The 23,080-nt window shown below is 40.4% G+C and overlaps 1 protein-coding gene across 1 annotated transcript; it reads right to left on the bottom strand.

The window, feature by feature from the left end:
• Positions 1–2,191: 2,191 nt before the first annotated feature.
• Positions 2,192–22,315, bottom strand: SLC18B1 (solute carrier family 18 member B1). Its single transcript, XM_037132764.2, has 14 exons — positions 22,105–22,315; positions 20,801–20,940; positions 18,723–18,818; positions 18,105–18,178; positions 17,848–17,995; positions 14,710–14,866; positions 11,378–11,514; positions 9,088–9,189; positions 7,681–7,772; positions 6,172–6,267; positions 4,272–4,346; positions 3,113–3,206; positions 2,964–3,016; positions 2,192–2,740 (listed from the first exon to the last, which is right to left on the bottom strand). Exons 1-14 carry the CDS (start codon positions 22,145–22,147, stop codon positions 2,668–2,670), a joined length of 1,380 nt encoding a protein of 459 aa, XP_036988659.2. The 5' UTR covers positions 22,148–22,315; the 3' UTR covers positions 2,192–2,667.
• Positions 22,316–23,080: the final 765 nt, after the last annotated feature.

The raw sequence follows: 23,080 nt of genomic DNA, 5'->3' as shown, positions 1-23,080 counted from the left end.
GGTCCTGAGTGCGAGGCCAGGCCGGCTCGGGGAGTTGGGGACGCAGCCACCAGAGCCCGGCTGGAAGCTGCCGGCGGATCCTTTGGGGCAGTAACAGCGGGGAGCGTGGCAGAGCCTGAACCGCAGGCGCTCAACGTGTCGTTGGCCTCTGGGCGCAGCAGGGTTGGGGTGCGGGGGACGCCCAGGCAAGTGCCCGCGCTCCGGGAAGAAGACTACTGAAGTGGGACCAGAGTGATTTAAGCCTTGAAGCCGGGCTAGATCATCAGGGCCTGGACGTGTTCTCTACCCCACAGGAATGCAGTGAGCCAAAGTCACACTCTTTCCTGGTGTCGCTGTGGGAAAAGAGGATGGGCGACAGCCTCTTTCCTCCCACTCTTTGCTCCCCCAGCACCGGAACACTCTGGTCTCAGGGGCGAAGAGACTTGGGGGAAGCAGAAGAATGAAGAGTTCATTGGATTTGTGAATATTCTATTTTGGCAATTAATGCCAAAAAAAATGTCCCCAAACTGTCCTACCTCCAGTGGCACTCTACCATCCCCAATCTTGGCTTTGTCATCTTTTACCTATTTTTCCCCTGCTTTGGTGGTGTGAAAGCGTCACAGGTGGGGACCCCCTGGCTGCACCCTCCCACAAAAGGGAACCGCATCATGTTTCATGTGCTCCTTCAGCATCTGTTATTTATTTATATTGATTATGCCATTACAGTTGTTCTAGTTCCCCTCTTCATTCCCCTCCACCCTGAACACCCCTCCCCCACCATTCCCCCCTTTAGTTTATGACCACGTGTCTCAAGTTCTTTAGATTCTATATTTCCCCTACTATTCTTGCCCTGCCCCTATTTTCTACCTACTGTCTATGCTACTCATTCTCTGTACCTTCTCCCTGCTTCTCCTCCTCCCACTTCCCTGTGGCTAACCCTCCATGTAATCTCCATTTCTATGGTTCCGCTCCTGATCTAGCTGTCCTCCTAGTTTGCTTTTGTTTTAGGTGTGGTTCTTAATAATTGTGAGTTTTAGGTCCCCTCATCATCTGTTTTGCTCCCTTTCTTCCCCATCTCATTGGGAGGTACCACCATATACCCACACCCTCAGGCAAACACCTGGGAGTCATCTTAAATTCCTTCCCCCTTTCCCTCAGCATCAGCAGGTCCTGTTGGTTCCACCTCCACACACATCCTTTTCTCTCCACCTCCACCACCACATCCCTGATCCAAACCATTAATGTCTCTCTGGATCTTCCATAGATCTCCCTCCAGCCCCTGCTAAATCCCATCCCCACTCCCATCCGCATGCCTGCACAACGACCTTCCTGAAATATGAATCAAGTCCTGGCATCCCCACCTAAAAGTCGGCTCCTCCACACTTCCCCAACCTCCCTTCTTTACTTGACTTCCTATGTGCAGACCACATCAAGCCCCTTTGCACATGTTGTAGTCTGCTTTCCCCTCAGAATGGCTGCCTCACTCTCACCCTCCAGATCGCAGTTCAAAAGTCCCACCTCCCTGGAGAGGCCTTGTGTGAATTAGGACCTTACACAGAATCAACCCCATCCAGTTCCACTCTCACATTGTCATGTTTTTTCCTTCCTAGCATTTCTACAAGACAACTAGAGATCCTGGTATTTATCTATTGCTTGTCTCTTCCCCTGAAGTGTAAGTTAGATAAAGGCGGAGATTGTGCACCTTGATGACAGCAAAATCTGTAGCACCTACCACAGGGTCAGTTCAGAAAAGGCATTTAATACTTTTGAATACGTAAATAGATAAAACCATTTCTTCTATTTAAAAATGGTAACTGTGGCTGATATACCGTAGAAATGGATCAGGAGGTATGAGAGTTGCATAATAGAAGTTCTCTTCCAACATGGATTTTACATGAGGTTGGAGGAAGCCCTTCCCTAGTACCTGCTCTAGGAATGGATACATCTGCTAGAAATATGGTTTAAAAAAAGATGGTAGAACTGAAACAGAGATGATGGGAAATGAATGTTAATACCAAGCATTGTTTAGAAATCCAGATAATACTTGAAAATATGTTGCAAAAATGGAAGTCTCAAGTAATGCTATTCTTCTATCTTACATGAAATTTTCAGAAGAGCTGAGGGCAGGGAATGTTAGAGTTTTTTTGCATGGTAGGCAGGAATTTTCTCTTTGAACAAAAACAAAACTCTCAGGACACAGATAAAGCATATCTTTTAAAAACTGATTTCATAGTAATTTTTCTACATATATTGAGTCATTTACATTATCTTTAAGCATATTGTATCTTTCCCTTAAGCACATCATTTGTTTTCTTGTTAATAAAGGTACATTCACGGAATCAATGCAACAAGTGTAAAAAGTAAACAGAGGAAAACAGGTAACCCAGAGTCAAAAAGCATCTTCAAGCCCAAGTTTGATCACTTCAAAAGGCAAAGTCTGGTTGGTTTTCAGCCACCCTTTTCATACATAGAGCTTCAAATGTGGCTGGTTCTGCAGGCCCGCCTTGCAGGACAACAGTAACGTGCAGTCCATCACGGATGATCAAAAAGCATGTGTTCACTTCTGGGATGCTGGTGTGGTGTTCGTGGAGTTCTGTGCGTAAACTCAAGAAAGCTTTTCAGACTTTCCGACTTTCATGTTCAAGGCCAGGAACATCCATCTGCCAACCTTGTATCAATCCAAAATTCTCAAGGCTGGTTTTCATCAGGCAAAAGAGTACTTCGTTCCTCCTCTGTACCAAGGGTGTTTTGAAGTTTTGATCTATGTTGATGGCAAGAAAAGAAGAACCTCAATATTCCTCATCTTTAAAAAACTCAGTACTTACATCTCTGCCCAGCTATCCCCTTAAACACGTCTACCAAGTCCTGAGGCTCAGAGTGCCCAGAAATGTGCTGCCTAGAAGAATGGAGGTAAAATGCTATTTCTCCTTCATTCCCTCAGGATGACTTTTAAGGGGAGAAAAAAGCTCAAGAGTTGACCATACCTCCTTCTTCTCCTTGAGTGCTCCAGCAGATAAAACAAGCCCATCATTAATCCCTTTAACGCAATTAAAGGTACTGGTTAATGTCAAGTCTCCAAGTAGCATTTCTCCACAAATGCAAGGAAAAGGAAAAACAGAGACTGAGTACTCACACTGGCCAGAGCCCACAGACCTTGCACAGCTGCTGCCCATTCGAAACCAATTTTCTCATACAGCCATCCACCCAGTGTCGGTCCGACAAAGGCACTAACCATGGAAAGAAGACAGGGTATTTAGTAGAACAAAAAGAAAGAAAATAAAAGAATTCCTTCCCAAAGGCTGCATGATCCTTCAGTCATAGGTCTGCATTAAATTGGAACCGAGTACCAAAGAAAATGGGCACTCCTGGACCTAGCACTGGATAAGAAAGTACTTCTACCTGATAATGAGGATGCTTAAATCTTTTAAACAAGTGTAAAGTTATAACTGCTTATGAAAAGCTGGTGCTTTATACTAAAAAAAAGATAACAGGCATTCAAAAGAATTTATGTATTATTTACATTACTCTCTCTACTCTTCTAGTATATTAAAAATAACTTAATTCCAGTCCTGGTTGGTGTGGCTCAGTGGACTGAGTGCCAGCCTGTGAATCAAAGTGTCACCAGTTCGATCCCAGTCAGGCCACATGCCTGGGTTGCAGACCAGGTCCCTAGTAGAGGGCTTGTGAGAGGCAACCACACATTGATATTTTTCTCCCTTTCTTTCTTCCTCCCTTCCTCTCTCTAAAAAATAAATAAATGATAAAATATTTAAAAAATAAATAAGTAGCTTAATTCCACATACATTGATGGAGGACACCTACGTTGCAGGCACACATCGGCGCCAGCATGCTCTGGGCCACACACTGATGCTTCTCTCCCTCTCTTTCTCCTTCCCTTTCCCCCTCTCTAAAAATAAACCAATAAAATATTTTTAAAAAGAAATATAAGGGGTGTAACTCCTGGTATAGGAGGGAGTTACCTCTCTGGTATAGTAGAGAGTAAAAGATAATTCAATTAATAAATTTCAAATACTGACATATGCTCCTGATAAATGAACTTAAAAACACGATCTTTAGAAGACCAAGTGCATGGGGCCATTTTGATCAGATATTGAAACTGCTGGCATGACCAAGGACCTTAGAGTCAGAGGGTGTGGGTTAAAACTCCGGTTCTGCTCTGAATGAATTTGGTGCCTTTGGGCAACTCATCTGGTGTCTCAATTTCCTCATCAGTAATTTAGAGAAAGCATTTGCCACCTTGCACATGAAAGTGGAATTCAACAGCCACTCACCCTACTGACCACATTGCACCAAAGAGGCCCGACACGAGCGCCAGTGTACTTAGCCCTTCTTCAAAGCCGTTCTCACTGCAAAGAGAGGCAAGGTGTGTCTGTGATTGAAAGGGGAGCCTGTGTGATACAAGACTGTATAATAGATACATTAAGTAAGCCATGGGTGATCTGGACAAAACCAACAGCAAGAATACTCCATTTTTTAAGATAAAAAGCTAACCTAATTTGAAGGATTTTCATACTGATGTTGGCTTCATGGTGTTCTAAAAATTAATTTTCTTGCATATACGAGACATGATATTAAGAATCATGACCCATTTGCATAAATGCTCAGAAAAAATATATAATTAAGCCCTGGTTGGTGTAGTTCAGTGGATTGAGCATGGGCCTGCGGACCAAAGGGTTGCCAGTTTGACTCCCAGTCAAGGTATATGCCTGGGTTGCTGGCCTGGTCCCAGCAGGGAATGCACAAGAGGCAACCATACATTTATATATATATATAATTAAGAAATTCTTAAAATGAGATGAGCATATAAAGAGAACAGCAGGCAACTTGTAGGAATGCAGGGGTAGCTCCTTGTTTCGATGAGAGATGTGGAATTGACACAGCCTACTACCAATACCCTTCGTGAAGTTCACTTTGAAATGAACTCCTTCGAGTTCACTTTGTGCTCTACACCATCATGCATACTAAACAAAAGACTGATGGCCAAGTGACAACTTCCTGGTATGATACCACGAGTTATAATAAGAAATCTATATTTGATCTTAGTCCGTTTCTGGCACAGAGCTCATAAAGTCCTTGAAATTTCTAAACTGATATAAAACAATATAAAAGCCTTTTGTTATATTGATAAGCTGACTTTTGGAAAACACCTAAGGATGGTGACTGGTTGCCAGAAGAGCCATTCCTGTGATCAGAAGGTTGAAACATTTAGTCTCCACCACCCTTTTATCCCTTCCACACCATTCACCCCTGAGAGGGCAGGGCTGGAGGTCGAATCAATTGTCAATGGATTTAATTACTTAGCCATGCCTAAGCAATAAAACCTCCATAACCTTCCATAAATAAAACAACAACAAAAAAAACAGGGTTCAGAGAACTTCCTGGAATGCTCACACATGCCACCGTGCGGGGCCCCATGCTCCATGAGGACAGAGCGCCTTTGTTCAGGGCCCCACCAAGACTATCTCTTCAACTGGCTGTTGATTCATGCCCTTTATTATTCTTTGTTAGTAAGCCATAGTCTAGGAAGTAATCTGGTACCTGGAGTTCCATGAACTGCTCTAGCAAATTAACCAAACCCAAGTCAGGGATCATGGGAATATTGATCTGTAGCCAGTCAGTCAGAACAAGTGATAACCTGGACTTGTGACTAGCATCTGAAGCAGAGCAGTCCTGTTGGACTGAGCACTTGCTTAGCCTGTGAAGTCTGATGCTAACTCTGGGTCGTCCATGTGAGGATTGAGATGAGCTGTAGACCACCCAGCTGATGGGAGAGAATGACTTGGAAAATCCCCACATGTCAAAATTGGTACTAGAATTAGTCTACCAATCACTCCATGCTTTTGCATGGACCTCTTCTATGAGGGAGGAATATTGCTGAGGCTTTTCCATTTTGCTTAGTTTTTTAAAAGTACATTTGTACAGAGGCATAAACCAAGCTAAGACTCTATCCACAACTCATTTTAGCTATTACTGTATTAATGTTCGTATATGCGATCGCTCATATTGTATTATTACACATAATATTTATATCACAATAGCGTGTGAGATGAAATCATAAAGATTTGGCATTGTGAAGAAATCTAGAATCTTCCAAAATTGAGAAATTCAAGAAAACCTGTGATGCTCACAGCTATTCAATATACAGCTCTTCAAGCAATGAAAGTAACTTACTAGGCACAATTGAGAATCTCTGGGAAAGTTGGGATTATACTCATTCCAGCAGAGACACCATTTATGACCAATACCAGCACCAGGAGCCACAGCTGACTGCAAAGAGTTTTGGGAGAAAAAAAAATTAGCAGTTTAAGAGACACAAAGCTTCATGATGAGGAGGCAGGATCCCAGAGAAGTTCCTTCCACAGGTTCCAGGACTCTTGTCCTCATTGCCGTCAGATCCCATTTCATCCAGTGTGACAGAATATTTTAGCTCATTTTATTTGAGTGTGGGGGGTCAATTCATCCAGATATCTCAGTGTATTTTGTCACATATATCACATGTCTAGAGTCAACCTTCCTTATTATCACCATACAAAACCCTTTCAAAATGGGTGACTATGCCAGTACCAATGCTGTTTCTTCAATTGCTTGGTTTTGAAATTCAGTTGACTGAAAAATGTCAAAGAATACAGGTGGTAAAGTGCCAGGAAACTAATATTGGTACCATATTGGGTGCTATGCCAGTTACTTAACATCAATTACCTGGCTGAATCCCACAGCATCCCTGTGATGTAAGTACTGTTTGAAAATGATTAAAGAAGACAATTTAGGTGATACAAAGAGTGTCCTTTTGGAGAACTGCAAAATGGGGTAGAAGGCAGGAAGCTTCGATAGGGTAAAGTACAAAGAACGTGGAAGAGACAACTAGAAACTATCTGATTGGCTGGTGCTACACAGCCAAAGCTGTTTGTGGTGGGAAGGGCCGGGACTGGCTTGGCTTTCGGGACTGACTGACTGGCTAGCCTGTGTTTCTGGTTAAGGACAGCAATTATAAGGACACAAAAGTTATCTAAATTTCAGCTTGATGGTGTGGGACCCCAGGCAGAAGAGGAATTTTGGGCAAAGAGAGCTATTTCAACAGTACTATTATTGACTCTATTTTGTAGATTTGAAGAACTGCAGTCTTAGCAGTTAAGTGGCTTGCCCGAGTTCACATAGCTAGTACGTAGCAAAGCCAGGGTGTAATCTCGACCTAAAGGACTCTGAAATCCTCGCTCTTTACACATCTTGCTTTATCCCAGGAATAATGTGCTCACTGTATTCAGAAAATAAATTATGTTATACAAGCTTTAATGAGTAGCTACTACATGCTAAGGATGACACAGGAAAAAAAAAAAGATTTGGCCCCTGCCTTGAGGAGTCGGGAGAAGGAGCAAAAACAACAATATATTCTAAGAACTGTCAACCAAAGGAAGGTGGCAATAAACAAGGGCGCAATTGAAACACAAAGGGAAAATAATCATATTTATTATTTGATACAGATCTTATGCATTCCCGTTTGTACCACTGCTAGCTTCTAGTAAGGCAAAATATTGTTAGTCTAACAATTCAACACTGTCATAAATCACGGTAATTATTTAATAATAAGGCTCAAAATACTAAGCCATTCCCATATTACATAAATTTTCTAAAAATAATTCTTAATGCTATTTGATAAAAAAATACAGAAGACAAAAAAATTACCTTTTAATGGGCAAGACTGGGACAGGTCCTAACAGCATGTAGCACCCTGCTGTGATTAAGTTTCCAGAAACCAGAAACCATTTCCTTAGATGCTGGTAAAGAAAGGGAGCAAAGAAACTCTTAAAACCCACTATAAACAAAGAACATTAAATCACTGATGAACACAAGTCATGATGTTAAAAAATCTAAATGCATTGAAGAAAACAAAACTCTACATTTGAGAGAAAATAGGTAGACAGTAGACACAAAATCAAGCACAATGCACCCCAAGGCAGGGAATGTGCATAAACAAGGATTCCTTGGGAAGGGAGTGGATGGCAGATTTTGTGCATGATGAACTATTTCAAATATAACAATTTAAAAAGTAGTCACTACAAGGAAAAGGAACCACCCAGCAGGGAAACATCTAGAAAATTTACATCATTAAAAAAGTAGCCATTAAAAGTAGTCCTTATAAACTACCTGAATGCAGGCTAAACATTATAGGAGTATAATAGCTGCTCAGTTATACAAGACTATGTCTTAAAACCAAGCTTCAAACACTGTTTAAGACACTTGCTTTTCTTAATAATCTCCATGTATGGTAATTTACATCTCGATAAGTGTATATGCAAATCTAATAAAGAAGGAAAATGGAATAAATAGTAATAAGTCATGTAAGCTAAAGATCTGGTTAATAGCACTAGTTCTGTGTACTAGTTGTCTGGACTGGGTGGTTTTAGATCTAGTAAAAGAGGAGTAAAATGGACTTTCTGTCATGTTGGCCATGGGACAACCAATGCATATCGACACAGCCTTTCATTCCCACAGAAAAACTAAACTATCCCCTCGCAGTTTGATCAAATCCCTACACCTCTGGGGCTCCGCTCTAATTATTAAAGTCCATTTTTTTTCATTAAGGGAACTTTTTCCTCTTGAAAGTTTAATCCAATAGTTTTTCAACAAGACTCTTCTTTTCCCACATGGAGAAATTAACAGTGAACCTGCTCTGGGTGATGGCAGGTTGGACGTCACTAGAACCGCACACTGGCACCTCTTCATCAGCTCAAAACTGTGAACACATTAGAACTTAAATGTTCTCACCTCTCCCCAAAAAGATAAATACATACATGAGGTGATGGGTGTGTTAATCAGTAGACAGAGGGACTCCTTTCACAATATATGTGTGTGTGTGTATATATATATATATATATATATATATATATATATATATATATAACAACTCACCATGTTGTACACTTTAAATATCTTACGGTTTTGTCAATTATACCTCAATAAAGCTAAAGTTTAAAAAAGTGAAAAGTCAACTCTAATCAATGGACCTCTAGAGCTCTAGATGTACAGTTGGAAAACCACTGGTCTAAACGCACAAAAAGCAATTCTTAAATTTAAGTTAAGTGTACGTACTGGCCTTTTATCGCTTAGCAGACCGAAGAGTGGTGAAGAAATGGTGTAGGACAGTGCCAGGCCCAGGAATACCAGTCCCACATATCCAGCTGGTAAACTGAACTGTAAAAGAAATCTTGAATTAAAGCTACACAGTTACTTTGGAAATACATATCTGCTTTCTATCATCCCTTCAGCTCTTGTTATCTGCCATCGGTCTAGTAATAATACTCAGCACCCTTCCTAAATTTTGTCTTGATTTTGACAATGGATTACTTTTTCTCTGTGGCAGGAAACCTAACCAGAGTCAGATGTCCTAGATTTTTTGCTTTGTAGAATTTGATATTAGACATATAATTCTGCTTCTACAAATCATAGCTTTGTGCATGTAAATGGATGCTTTGCAAACTTATATAGTGTGCATAAAAAGTTACCGGGAGAACTTATTAAAAGAGGTTCTTGGGCCATAACCCTAGAATGTTTTATTCAAAAATGTCTAACAAGCAATCAGGTGGCTCTTACGATCCACAGACTGAGTGCACAGGTGTAAAAATCACTGAAATATTGTCTACTTTACCCATCTCAAAGGGATATTAATATCTATTTAAGTAGCTCAATAGTATATTTTAAAAGGCTTTTCAAACACTAACCTACCACATAACTTTGATAATATTACTGTTATTAACATAATAATAATTATGTTATATAAATGTTACTTATCTGAGTTGTTCTCATTTTCCTCAATTTCCTTAACTAATTTTCTTAATTGAACCTATGAGATTTATTTATAAGCACATTTTAACAATACTTATCACAGGTATTGACTCATGCTAAAAATCAGTCCTTTAAAGACAGGAGCAAGATACAAATGTCAGATGTGTCTTCTTCTGACATTACAACGTGGTGGAGACAGGGTCGAGCTCCTACCCTGAAAGGCTGGACAACCTCAACCACACAGCAAATCACCAATGGACTCAAACAATGGATAAGAAGTCAGAGGACAAACAAATTCACAGTGAAAAAGGAAAATAAAGATGTCTTTTTTAAATAAAGACATTCCTAAAGATGTCTTTTTTAAATAAAAGGTTAAATGAGTTCCTTTATATATTTTTTATTTTTATTGTTGTTCAAGTATGATTGTCTTCATTTTCCCCCCACGACTCCCCCCTCCCTCACCAAACCCATCCCCACCTCCCACCCTTGATCCTACCCCACTTCGGCTTTGTACACGTGTCCTTTCTACATGTTCCTTGATGACCCTTTCCCGTTTTCCCTCATTACCCCCAGCCCCCTCCCCTCTTCACACGCATGAGTTGGGTTTACTAGAGAATGGTTACACATTTTTTCCATTTTCTTAGATACCACTTCTTGTGGACAGAAAAATGACTCTTACAGAGACACACTGTTGATGTGAATGGAATGTGTCACCATAAACATAAACCACTTTTCTTACGTGTTACCACCTGAATGCTCATTGCTTATGCGTGATATTCTATTTATTCTCTATACCTTAGGCCATGCATTAAAATTATAGTCTCCAAGTGTATCTTTTTAGGTAGTTTACACACTCAAAACTGTCCTTAGTGACTTTAAGGGGTGTGTTTCTAGTAACGGTGCTTTTCAAATTCTATTGTTTCACCTAAAGTCAGTGTGGGCTGCAACTGATACATTTCTGCCTTACACACACATATTAATTCTCCAATATAACTACCAAGCTTGGTAATATACCTTATTGCATCATTAATAATCCTTTTTAAAAATCCTAGAAATCTAGGGACAAAATCCTATGATAACAAACTTTTAGAATTCAGCATTTGTTTCTCAGCACTAAACAGATGGAGAGGCTCTGGGTTTCTCTCTCCTATCTGATTAATACAGTCCATAGTCATTCAATGACATGCAAAAGCCTAAAAAGTAATGGACTCAAAGGGAATCTGTTTGAGAAGAAGGACACCTGACATTAAATAAGGCACTGGATACCCTGCACTCCCCATTGAAATTCAGACAGAGGAAGTGTCCTTGTTAAGCAGTCAGGATGATACGCAAGTCAGACCTATGATAATTCGAGTGCAGCATCAAAAAGAAGGAGCCAATGTTGGGGCCACTTAGTGAAAGGTTTGTTTCCTTTACACTGAATCAGACCACCAGTTATGGAGACATCAAATGGAGGTACAGACTACCCTGGTGTGCAGTTCTCACCTGGCCTCCTCCTCACAGCCCCCCAGAGAACTTCCCACCCAGCGGGGCCCAAGAGCAAACTATTATGTCCACTTCCTACCATGCAGAGCTCTTCAGCTATCAGGCTACTCACCTTCTTCAAAACAAAGAGAGACAGAGTAGGATCAAGGAAGCCAAAACAAGCGCTGAGTGAGTTGACGACGAAGGATATAAGGGCGACCTTGGGTAGCCTGATGAGTTTCCAGAACGAGTTTTCACTTGGATCTGACTCTTCGGGGTAAAAATGAAAAAGGAATTAGAGTAATTAAAATCACCTAACTATTATTTAACCTATGTTGAAAAGTAAAATTGGAAAGGCAATTATTATCTGGTAATCAAAGTAACTGCACCTCTCAGTTTGCCTAAATTGTTTATTACCTATATTTGTAGAAATTATTCAGACCTAGAGGCCACATTCAGTTTTCCTAAAAATAATGTCTGAGATTCAAAAAATGTCAACCAGAATGAGAGTTTTATGAGAAGGAGCCATCGGTTATCGGTTATAACCTAGAAGCATGTGTGGCCTTCCCCAGGTGGAATACGAATCTGTAAGGTTTAATTTGATGCCTGGGAAAAGCCAGATGCTTTATCAAGGAACAAAGTATGTATGCTGGGGAGGAATCTGAGTTCATCAAAGAACACAGAAGAATTTTTTCTCTATTAGCAAAGAAAACACTGGATTGAAAGGGGTGCTACTACTAAGTCATATGGAAATTACACTTGGCATTCATGGTCAGTTGAGGACCAGCCTCCCCTCCCACCATTCCCTCAGCTACGTCCCTGTTCCCAGTGCCAAGCATGGTTGTTTCTGAGCCTCTGGTCATACTCTGTGCCTCCTTTCATTTCTCCTCTGCTAATTTTTCAAATTCTATTCACTTTGTAAAGTCTAGCTCTGACCGTAATTATTCCACAAATTTTACCTTTCTCTTATTTCCTGCTATACTTCAAATCTATACATTTTATTTATATTTATTTTATTTTATTTTCATCTTTATTGTATTTTCCCATCACCAATTAGTCCCCTTACATCCCCCTGTCCCTAGCAGTCACCACACTGTTGCCCGTGTCCGTGAGTCCTTTTTCTTTTTTGCTCAGTCCCTCCACACCCTAACCTCCGCCCCCGCCACCACTAGCTGTCATCTGTCCTCCACCTTTGAGTCTGTCTCTGTTTCACTGTTAGATCAGTTTATTCATTAGATTCCATGTATGAGTGAGATCATATGGTATTTGTCTTTCTCTGACTGGCTTATTTCACTTAGCATAATGTTCTCCAGCTCCACCCATATTGTCATAAAGGATAAATTTTTCTTCTTTTTTACAGCCAAGTAGAATTCCATTTATACCATATATTTTAGCACCTAAGCTATATTTACTTTTTCACAGTTTACTGCTGTTTGATGACTTTTCTCGATTTCAATTAATTTACTAAACAAAATCTTTGCTGAGCCAGGTACAACGCAAAATGCTGGGCACACAAAGGCAAAGAGAACCAACTCAGACCCTGTCTTCAGAGAGAAGTAGAGGAAGGTAAGATGTAGCTAGGAGGGTGCCTATTGGGCACATGAGAGCACTTTCTTAAAACAAACAAACAAACAATCAACAACAAAAAACCCCACCAAGGAACACTATACAGCAAAGTCTTTCCAAAGGTAATATCTAAGTTGATGCCTAAAAGATAAGTTAGCGATGAGCAAGCAATGATGAGGAAAGCATACTCCAGGCATATTGTTCCAGGAATGGCACATTCCAAGACTCAGAAGTGAGGAAAAACTATCCTGTGTTTGCAGAAATGAAAGAAGAGAAAGTTGAAGGAGGAGATTGGCATGGGGGATATCTGTGCAGTGGGGAGAGATCATACAGCAGAAGTATGAGATGGATTATGCAGGACTTTGTAAAATATGCTAAGAAACCTGAGAAACTCTAGGGATTTCGAACAAGGGGTAAGAGTCAGATCTGTGGTTCAGAGAGACCTCTCTGTGGCCTTGTGGAGAATGGAGACAGACACCAGTCAGGAGCCTGTGGCAGCGGCCCCGGCCACAGGTAGAACTGGCCAAGTCTGGATGAGGAAGGTCTCTGAGAGCCAGGAGCAGCACTTGTATATCTCATTTCTCCTTTGGCACCCAGCACAGTTCATTACTCAGTCAATTCTTGTCGAATAATGATCCAGTATGGAGCAAAGTACAAAAAAACACAAAGAGTAGTTTGACTGTTTTAAGAGGTTCATTTAGACTTTGTCAGCATATGGGGGATAAAGTTAAACTGTAGCGTTAGTTTTTTAATTATCAGCCAAATTTTCAATTGTAAACCAAATCTGAGCACAGCCCAGAAGTTCAGCTGCTGAAGGACCCTGTGTAGTTAGACCAAAGAGGCCAAGCACCACTGCGTGGCTCAGTGTGGTAGCGTCAGCATGGAGAAGACTTGGTGTGGATTCTGACTTCTACATTAAAGATGTTTATTAGTCACCTTTAAGATATAAAATATAAAAGATCAACTTTAACCAGTTATACTTACTATGCATATAAAAGGCAGTATAGATTGATGGAATAAGACAAAATGATCTGGCACAAATGGTTCCCTTCTCTAAATCCAAAGTGTGAAAAGGGGTCATCAGAATAGTAAGAATGTCCATGAAAACAAACGTACAATGAGTTGAATTAGGCTGTTGAAGAAACTCAGGTCATGGAAACCCAGGATGATATCTGCTTTAAGAGACACACAGAGGAATCTCCTGGGAAGATCTTCCCAGCTGCTTGGGTACTCTCTCTGCTCCCCCCATTCCAGATACATTCTTCTTAGAAGGCTAAGCTGCACAGACAAATCCAAGGACACGGGGGGAGGAAGGTGTGGCCATGCCCTCCTGCCTTCACAGCCTTCTGAGAAGATGGAGCCATGTGCAGTGCATGGTAACTTGTCATTCTCAATATTTAAGTCCACAGTGACCACTGGAGGGCACTGCATATGGTGATGTTTTATGATGAGGATTAAGTATTTGCTGGTTCTCAAGGTCAGAAAAGGTCTGATACACAGAAATGTATATAAACTGCCCTGGCTGGTGTAGCTCAGTGGATTGAGCACGGGCCTGCAAACCAAAGGATCACGGTTCGATTCCCAGTCAGGGCACATGCCTGGGTTGCGGGCCAGTTCCCAGTGGGAGACCCATGAGAGGCAACCATACATTGATGTTTCTCTCCTTCTCTCCTTCCCTTCCCCTCTAAAGATAAATAAAATCTAAAAAAAAGAGAAATGTATATAAACCGATGCCTTGCAGGATATTTCTGAAAATAGAACCAGTTATTTCAGGGTGCTCTAAAAACGTACTATTGGTTATATAAAATAAAAGTGAGTATGTGTTAAATCGGTCTCCTACAAAGGCATGCAAATACTTAAACTTAAGGTTCTTAAAATGAGTAATAAATGTAGTCTTACCATAATTAGGTAAAATGTACATGTAGAGTGGTACCATCAGCAAAATTATGCATCCCAGAGAAATAAAAGGCACCTCATAGCCGAAGGACTGATACAAGAAGCCGCCTAAAGGAGGCCCTAGCACCAGCCCCAGTCCAGAAAAAATCTCAAGACTTCCCTACAAACGGGAAACAAAAAGATTGAGTTAATATATTTTCTATAAAAAATTAACAAATAAAGATTTAATAGGACGATCTGAAAAAATTCTGCCCACTTCAAAATACACACACGCATACATGCAAGCTTAAAGCAGACACAAAATTTAAACATGCATATTGATATCATAAAAGTACTAAAAAATAAATATGGAGCTTTTTTGGTTCTTTAATCCTTATGGTAGGAAACATTTTCTAATGATGACACAAAAACTTCGGAAACACAAAAGAAAAGAATGATCAATCTGGTTACATAAAAATAAGAAAAACTATGCATGGCAAAACGCATCATAAGACAAAGAATAGAGAAAAAATACTGACAAAGAACTAATTTCCCAAATATATCAAGAGAGAAAAAATACTGCTAATCAATGAGAAAAAAATGAACAATGTAATAGGGAAATAGGCAAATGCTATAAAGAGACTGTTGATGCATAAAATGAAATACAGAGCTCTTAGGCAGATAAAAAGAAGCCCATCTTCACTTTTCAAAGAAATGAACACTGAAATGAACAATGTTTACCTATCGCCTGTCCAACTCTCTATACTGTCAAGAATTTGAGGAAAGAAGCACCCTTGGGCACTGCTGGTGAGTGCCTGCCACAGGGCAATCTGGCAGATCAGTCATTACAAACACACACATTCTCTGACCAAGAATGCCACTTCTGGGAATTAAACTTCCAGGTACAGCTGTAAAGATGCCATGTGCTATATGTACAAGCTTACGTCTGTAGCATTATTTGCAAGAGCAAAAGATCTAAACAATGTAGATATTCATCAAATTAAATAAACTAAGTTATAGCCATACATACAGTGAAGGACTATATAGCCATTAAAGAGTAGCAAAGAGCAAGGAACTTTTCATGTATAGATACAGAAAGATCTCAAAGATAATTTCAATGTCCGTGTAATAAGTAAGAGAGAGTAGGCTATCACAGCTGCAGAGAAAATGGAAGGAGTCATGCTGTCTGCGTGTGTGTATGTGAACACACAGAATCACTGGGGAAGAAACCTGTAATGATGTTGCCTTCTGGAAGGGCAATGCTGGCCTGGGTACCTGGTCAACAGGTGTGTCTATGAAGGTTGGGTAATAGTAATGTGTACGAATGTATAGGAATAGTAATGTGTATAATGTATTATATTTCCTTTTGAATTTTGTACCATATACAATCATTTTCTTAAAATTAAAATAAATGAAACAATGCTATGGAAAAATAGTTGTCTATTGCAGAAGTCTTACAGAAACTGCACCATTTTAAATCAACCTAGTTTAGAGGCTGTAAACAAAGACTTGTGGCTTGCAACCTAATATCCTCACACCTCACAGAGACACAAAACTAGTCCATTAATAACTTTCGACATTTCATAAAGAATGTAGGAATTCTACACTTTATCATGATAATGTTATCCAGATCAACTTCCGTGTTAGGTAGCTATCTTTTGGCTGCAATTTCATATAGAAAGTTGGTGTGTCAACACTGTTTTCCCCTGTTGATTAGAAGGACTGTTGGATCATAGAAATTTCTCAAGCAGCATTTTCTGAAGCATTCTGCCAAATACCAGTTCTTTGAGAGTCTTTAAGAAAAAGAGGTTGCATAGTCAAATTGAGTTGTGGAACATTAAATAAACTATCTCCACTATAGAATTTCTCGGTCTTAACACACTCTATATGCACAATGAAACATGGTTAGCCACAAAACCTTGTTTTATGGACCACGTCAACAGACTAGTCTTCTGAATTCTTTCTGAGGAACATACTCCTAGGAAATGTAAACAATGTACCTGTCACCCTGGCCGCGACCACATGCCAAACGGCTACAGAACAAGCCTATCCTAAAATCAACATATCCAGCTACATATGTTGGATTTTATATACATAAAATTAAAAGTGGAAGAACCATCTACACAGCAAATAGTTTATTTAATGGTCAAAACTTCTAAACATAAATTAATATGGATTAATGAGGGAGTCTTTGGAACTAAGCTGATTAGACCTGAGGTCTGGAGGACAATTATATGCTCTGAGGTGACATCTGGTCTCTGGACAGACCCGGGTTCTTCAGAGATGTGTGGGTCCAAGACGAGAGCTACAAGAAAGCCTGCCTGGGGTCAGGGAGGCAGAAGCCAAGAGCTGAGACGGGAATCTGGTATGTCCCTAACACCAGATCTCTAAGAACTTAGGCAATACTTGAGAAGTACATCAATACCAGTGTCTGGGTTTTTATGGCAAAATCAGAGGGTATTCCACAGACAGATAGCACAAAGTGACTTGTGAATTTCAAGATGGTCTTTAAGATCTCTCCCATGAATCTGGGAAAAGTGGAGGAAGGACTGTAGGACAAATGAAATGTTTGGCCACTAGCCCACTAGAGATAACCCTTTTCTTAAGGAGAGGAATGCTTCAGGCAGCTAAGCCTCAACCTTGGCTACAGAGTGACAGCAAAATACTACTATGAGGGTATCTTTTAATAAAAAACAAAAATGAGTCCTGGCTGGTATGGCTCAGTGGATTGAGCACTGGCCTGTGAACTGGAAGATCACAGGTTTGATTCCCTGTCAGGGCACATCCCCGGATGTGGGCCAGGTCCCCTGTTGAGGGTGCATGACAGACAACCAATCAGTGTTTCTCTCCCTCTCTCTATCTCCCTCCCTTCACCTCTCTCTAAAAATAAATAAAAATTTAAAAAAACCAAAGTGATAAAAAGAATATTTGGCTTGGACTATATTTACCTGTCAAACTGCTCATTCGGGGGATTGTAAGCCCAGAAAGAGACCTGAGTAAGATTAATGGCACATTTATTGACAGCCTCCTGCTGGAAGTACAAGCACAGACTGTAGAAAAAAGCAGGTCTACGAAAGTGAACCCCAGCTTTAACTTGGACGGTAAAACAAATATTTTAACCTATACTAAAAATAGAATAGCAAAAATTCATAAAATACATACCAGTACTGTGGCTACATTATTTGGGAAAGTCTTCGTGAGGATAGAAAAAGATGCTGTGATTGCTGCAGCAAAGCCTATTGCATCTGTTATTCTCACTAGAAAACACAGAGCAATGTACACTGGTCCTTCTGGAACTCGGTCCAACACACTGAAAGAGAACAGGGCGAGTCTCAAATGCCGAGCTGTGTTTTTCCCTTTCCTTTCTAACAGTGCTCGTTGAAAAGAGCAGTACCTCACCCACGCCACACACGACTCACCCAAAGAGAACTGTAACTCCTCCTGAGACAAACATTCCTGCTACAAACATAAATTTTGCTCCAATATGTACAAGCTATAATAAATATCAAAAGAGAGTGGGAAATTTATGACAGCCACAAGTCTGCATTGACATAAACAAATCCACTGTATCAGGAAATATATAATTTTGGAAAGATAGGAACAGTTACCTTAATTATTATTTATTTTTTAATAAATAAATAGATTGATTAAGTTTTCTATTGTATTTTTCCCACCACTGTTCAGTCCCCTGATACCCCCTTTCCCCTGCAATCACCACACTGCTGTCCATGTCCATGGACAACAACGTGTACATGGGCGTGTTGTCCACATCCTTTATCTTTTTTGCCTAAGCCCTCCACTCTCTACCCTCCTCTCCACCACAATATTTAATAGCATAAAAACATACATCTCTTAAAACATGAAAGAAGTTAAAAATCAAGCAACCAATCAATCAACCCTAAGAATGAAACTGTCACAGTGGCACAATTCATAAAGCATAATGGTTTCAGTATCAATGGAAATTCTACTAATAAGTTAGAACAACTCATTATCTATATATTTTAAATTAAAATGTTCATGTGAACCTCAATACTTACATATTTTCCAAATAACAAAGAGGCTAGCAATTCGAACAAAGCATAACATCCAAAGATCATACCAATAACTGTGTTGCTGGCTCCTTTCTTTTCAGCCTTTAAAGAAATTGAAAAGGAAACAAGTTTGAAAGACAAATTAGAATCAATGTAAAAAATGGAGCTATTAGACGAGAGCATTATCTTCTTATAACTTTTATTTGTGTAACAATTTCAAAAATTATTGTTCTAATATAAACAGGATGGTAAAGTAAGAGAAACTACTAAAATCTAGTCTTTGACATGAAAATAATTCATTCACCATGCTCATAAAGAATTGTTAGCTTTCCAATATTGAGAAAAAGAACAAAGTTGAAGGTATCATACTTCCTAACTTCAAAAGTAAATATAAAAGCTACAGTAATTAAAACAGTATGGCTTTGGCATAAAGACAGACTGATAGATCAATGGAGCAGAATAGAGAGCCCAGAAAACCCCACACACACATTATGGTTCATTGATCTTTCATAAAAGTGCCAAGGACACATGGAAAAACATTCTCTTCAAGAACTGGTGATGTTAAAATTGGATATCCATGTGAAACAGGATTAAATTGAACCCTTATTTTATAGCATTCACAAAATCAACTCAAAACAAATTAAAGACTTAAACATAAGACTTAAAACACTTAAACTCCTGGAAAAGAACATAGAGAACTTCTCACTGACCAAATCTTTGGCAGGCATGGAAGGATCTTTGCATTCTAATTCCAACCAGCCTCCTCAGATCGCCTGCTTCCCCCCAGGCCTGTCAGGCCCAAGCCTCACCAACTTGGCTGCTGCTCCGCAGGAACACGGAGTTTACTGTGCTAATCCTGTGACTATCTCCAGCTGTTTCCTAGAGCACCCCAGCCTCTGTTGTTCATCTGGAGACCTGTCATTTCTCAAGACCCACCTTGGATTTATCCTACGAAGTCCCATTCAGCACCACCCCTTCTTGACCTTCCCTCCATACCCCCATCCGCATTCATGGTAAAATTAACCAATTCTTCCTCTAGAGTCTCATAACGTTTTGGAAATCCTCTCCCTAAAATATGTCCAAATACTCTGCAATGTTTTTTCATATTTTTTCACTCCCAATGGACAGACAAAAGAGGGACATTTTCCTGATCCTTTTTCTGACCTAGTATCCAAAGTCATTCAGCCTCCCACTCCCTCTCAGTGAACAGGACTAAATCGGGTCAGCCAGTTTTCTGAGTCTGTTTCTTCATTTACAACATGATGAAAATCTTCCTACTCTGCCTATCTTATGGAGTAGCTGCAGAGACGAACAGGGATAACTGGGAAAGTACACTGAAAATGAAACATCACTGTCTGGGAACAGGGTTGCATTGGTCTTTAGCAGAGAAGCCATTTTCATCATCTTTTGTTGACAATGAATGAAGGCCACATTTCATCAAAGCAATTAGAGGAACTGGGGGGCCAGTGCACCAAGGCTTTGGCAAAGGACTAGGTGTGAAACATATGGCCACGTTATGTCCACTCATTGCCATTCCTTTCACACTATGTCCTATCAACCTCCAGATTCCAGGGGGTTTTCCTTTTGAGTCTGTGCCATTAACTATAGACCCTAACACCATATGAAAGGCTATGGTTAGAAAGAACTAGTCAAGATTAATGAGAATTCTTGCTTGGCACAAACACTGCCTCTCAATTTCATAAGACATTCATGTCAGAAAAGGAAATTTAGTGGACCATCGCTTCCTTTACTGTCTTAGCATGGACCTCTTGTAGTAACATTAAAATCTGTTATTCAGTGCAGCCCCCTTTTTAAATAGCAGTAGGCAAATAAAAGTTAATCAAACTACACAGTAAGCAAAGAAGGTCAATTATATTTAGGTGAATTATCTCCCAGGATGATGTTCTGTTTGACTGGATCTTCTTTTTTTGGTGCCTAATATTCTGTAGGAAGTCTTCTGTTGGCTGAAGTTCTATACATCATCTTTACTATATGCACATCTTCACATTTTACATATTATAAAAGTAAATGATTCAAAATATTTTAAGTAATTAAGAGTTCATGAGGATATAACAATGTCTCACCTCCTTGGGGAAAAAGGGTCCAAGGATAGAATAAAACATCATAGAGCCTAAGTTAAGGGAGGCTGCCGATACCAGTGCAAAAATCTGTTCTCTCGAAAGCCAGCTGGGTGCCTGTCTTGCATTTTCCATAGGACCATCACCTTAAATGCAAACAGACTGTAGTTATAGGCATGCAATTGGAACTACTGATCCAAGTACACAAATGTCACTTCTATGCACAGACTGTGGACTCTAAAGACAACATTTACTGAGCTAGGGGCCATTTTCCATATAGCACATGTGATCAAATGTAACATAATCCTTGTACATCACTGCAGTTTTGACAACATTCCACTTTCATTGATGTAGTGTTTGTTCCCTGTTAGAATTTCAGTGCAGAATTTATCAGCCCACCTTCTCTGTTTTGCCTTCACCATGAGGCCTATTTCTTTCACCCTGAATAAATTCAAGAAGGATGAGTTTACAGGGTGCTGTCTGAGGGGTACCGGTCTCTGAAATACAATGTAATTTCTCAAGTTACTAGCTTCATCTGCTACGTGAACTCAATAATGTTTTAGGCATGTGATGTTAGCTGTTTATTAAGCATTCTAGGGCAGCGTGTAAGTGAAGTGTAAGGAGAAAAACGAACTAAAGCTTTCAGTTGCTGAATAATTACTTACATGGTATGCCCTGGAAAGACAAGTCCCACAAACCTGTAAATCAGTACTTTTTTTTAAAAGTACTAATTACAGGCCTTTTGTATCAATTAATTTGATACTTATTCCAAGGGCTAAATTTTCATTTAATTTAAAAACACCAGGTCAATTACCCAGTTTCAAACATCCAATAAATCTATCAGCCACTGTTAAATTAAATGGTTTGGAGATTAAGTAAGAAAACCATGTTTGCTTTGCTTGATTTTCCCGTTTGACATTGCAGTGCCAGTGAAAAAAATCTGTGCAAAATGAGGAAGTCGAGAATCTTTGTAAACACTGTGTAGTACAGTAGAAAGGGAACTGAAAGTTAAAGAGCGGGGAACAACGGTGAGGCAGCCAAATGTAATGCTTTCCGTCTGTCCAATGGCATGCTTACTAAAATGCATTCCTTAACACAGTACTTAAAAGCAGAGCTAAAGGGAAGAAAGTAGAGACCGCACCAAGGCTAGTGTCGGAACCGAACCCCCTTAAGGGTTTCGCTGACCCAAAACCTACAGTTATTCCCCAGCTTTTTCGATTGTCTCGAAAACAAAACAAGCTAATTCAATTGTTGACTTAGAGACAGGACTCAAGCCACGCTGCCCGTGCGCCCGCGCCCCTCTCGGTCACCTCCTGGGGCACGTGGGCCCTCGGGGTCCCCGGGCGCGTCCATGCGCGGCGCGCGAATTCTGGAGCCGTCGCTCTCCGGTCGCTGCCTGCGCTGGGACTCCAACTCCGACGCGAGGACAGTGGGAGACCAGTGTGGCCTGCGGAGGCCGTTTGGCCGCGACCCGACATCGCAGTCGCCCGCAGGCAGCGCTCAGCTCAGCTCCAGGCAGTATCCTAGGCGCTCCTGCTGGAGGGGCAGGGCCTTTCTTATTTAAAGACACAGGCGATTATCATACTCCACTCTCTGCAATATGCTGCATGCTTTCATCCTGTGTAAGAAAAAACTGGGAAGGACAATCTATATTCCATATGGTAGACCCCTACTTTAAAATCAGTAAAATGTATTCCTACTAAAAGTAAGAAAGGACATTTATGTGGACACAAAAGGTAGAGTACCTAACGTGAAAAATACAAATATGAATCAGGAAATTAAGTTCATACTGATGCTTTTTAAAGAGTGGGTTATTTTTCACCGTGAGTGAATTATGTACTGTTGTAATCATGGAGGCCAGACATTAGTAAACTAGAAAGGAATGAACTGATGTGAAGTACCAGGAACAGAACATTGTAATTGCAAAAATTACAATGAACGTTGAGGAAACAGGGCGGAGTGGCTGGGAATAGGACCTGGTTTGTGACTTTGGGTGGCCAGGTCAGTTTCTCCACCCGTACAGCGGGGATGATATTGCCCGCCTTGTAGGCTGGCTGTGGGCCCTCGTGATAGGTAAGGTGTGTGGGGTGCCTGGTACTTGAATGTGACAGCTGTTCCCTTACACTCGCCCTCAACATTCTGGCACAAAAATAGAGGTGTCACTCTTTCTTCACCTTACTTGCTGTTTGGGAAAGGGTAAAGGTTGTGAACTGAGAAATTCTTGGTTGTGGACCAAGTTACAACAAAAGACTGTTGAGTTACCACCATTGTGACTTGGAAGATTAA

Source organism: Artibeus jamaicensis, unplaced genomic scaffold, assembly GCF_021234435.1.
Source record: "Artibeus jamaicensis isolate MK-2021 breed Jamaican fruit bat unplaced genomic scaffold, CSHL_Jam_final contig_387, whole genome shotgun sequence".
Classification (NCBI taxonomy): Eukaryota; Metazoa; Chordata; class Mammalia; order Chiroptera; family Phyllostomidae; genus Artibeus; species Artibeus jamaicensis.
This window is presented reverse-complemented; position numbering and strand designations above follow the sequence as displayed.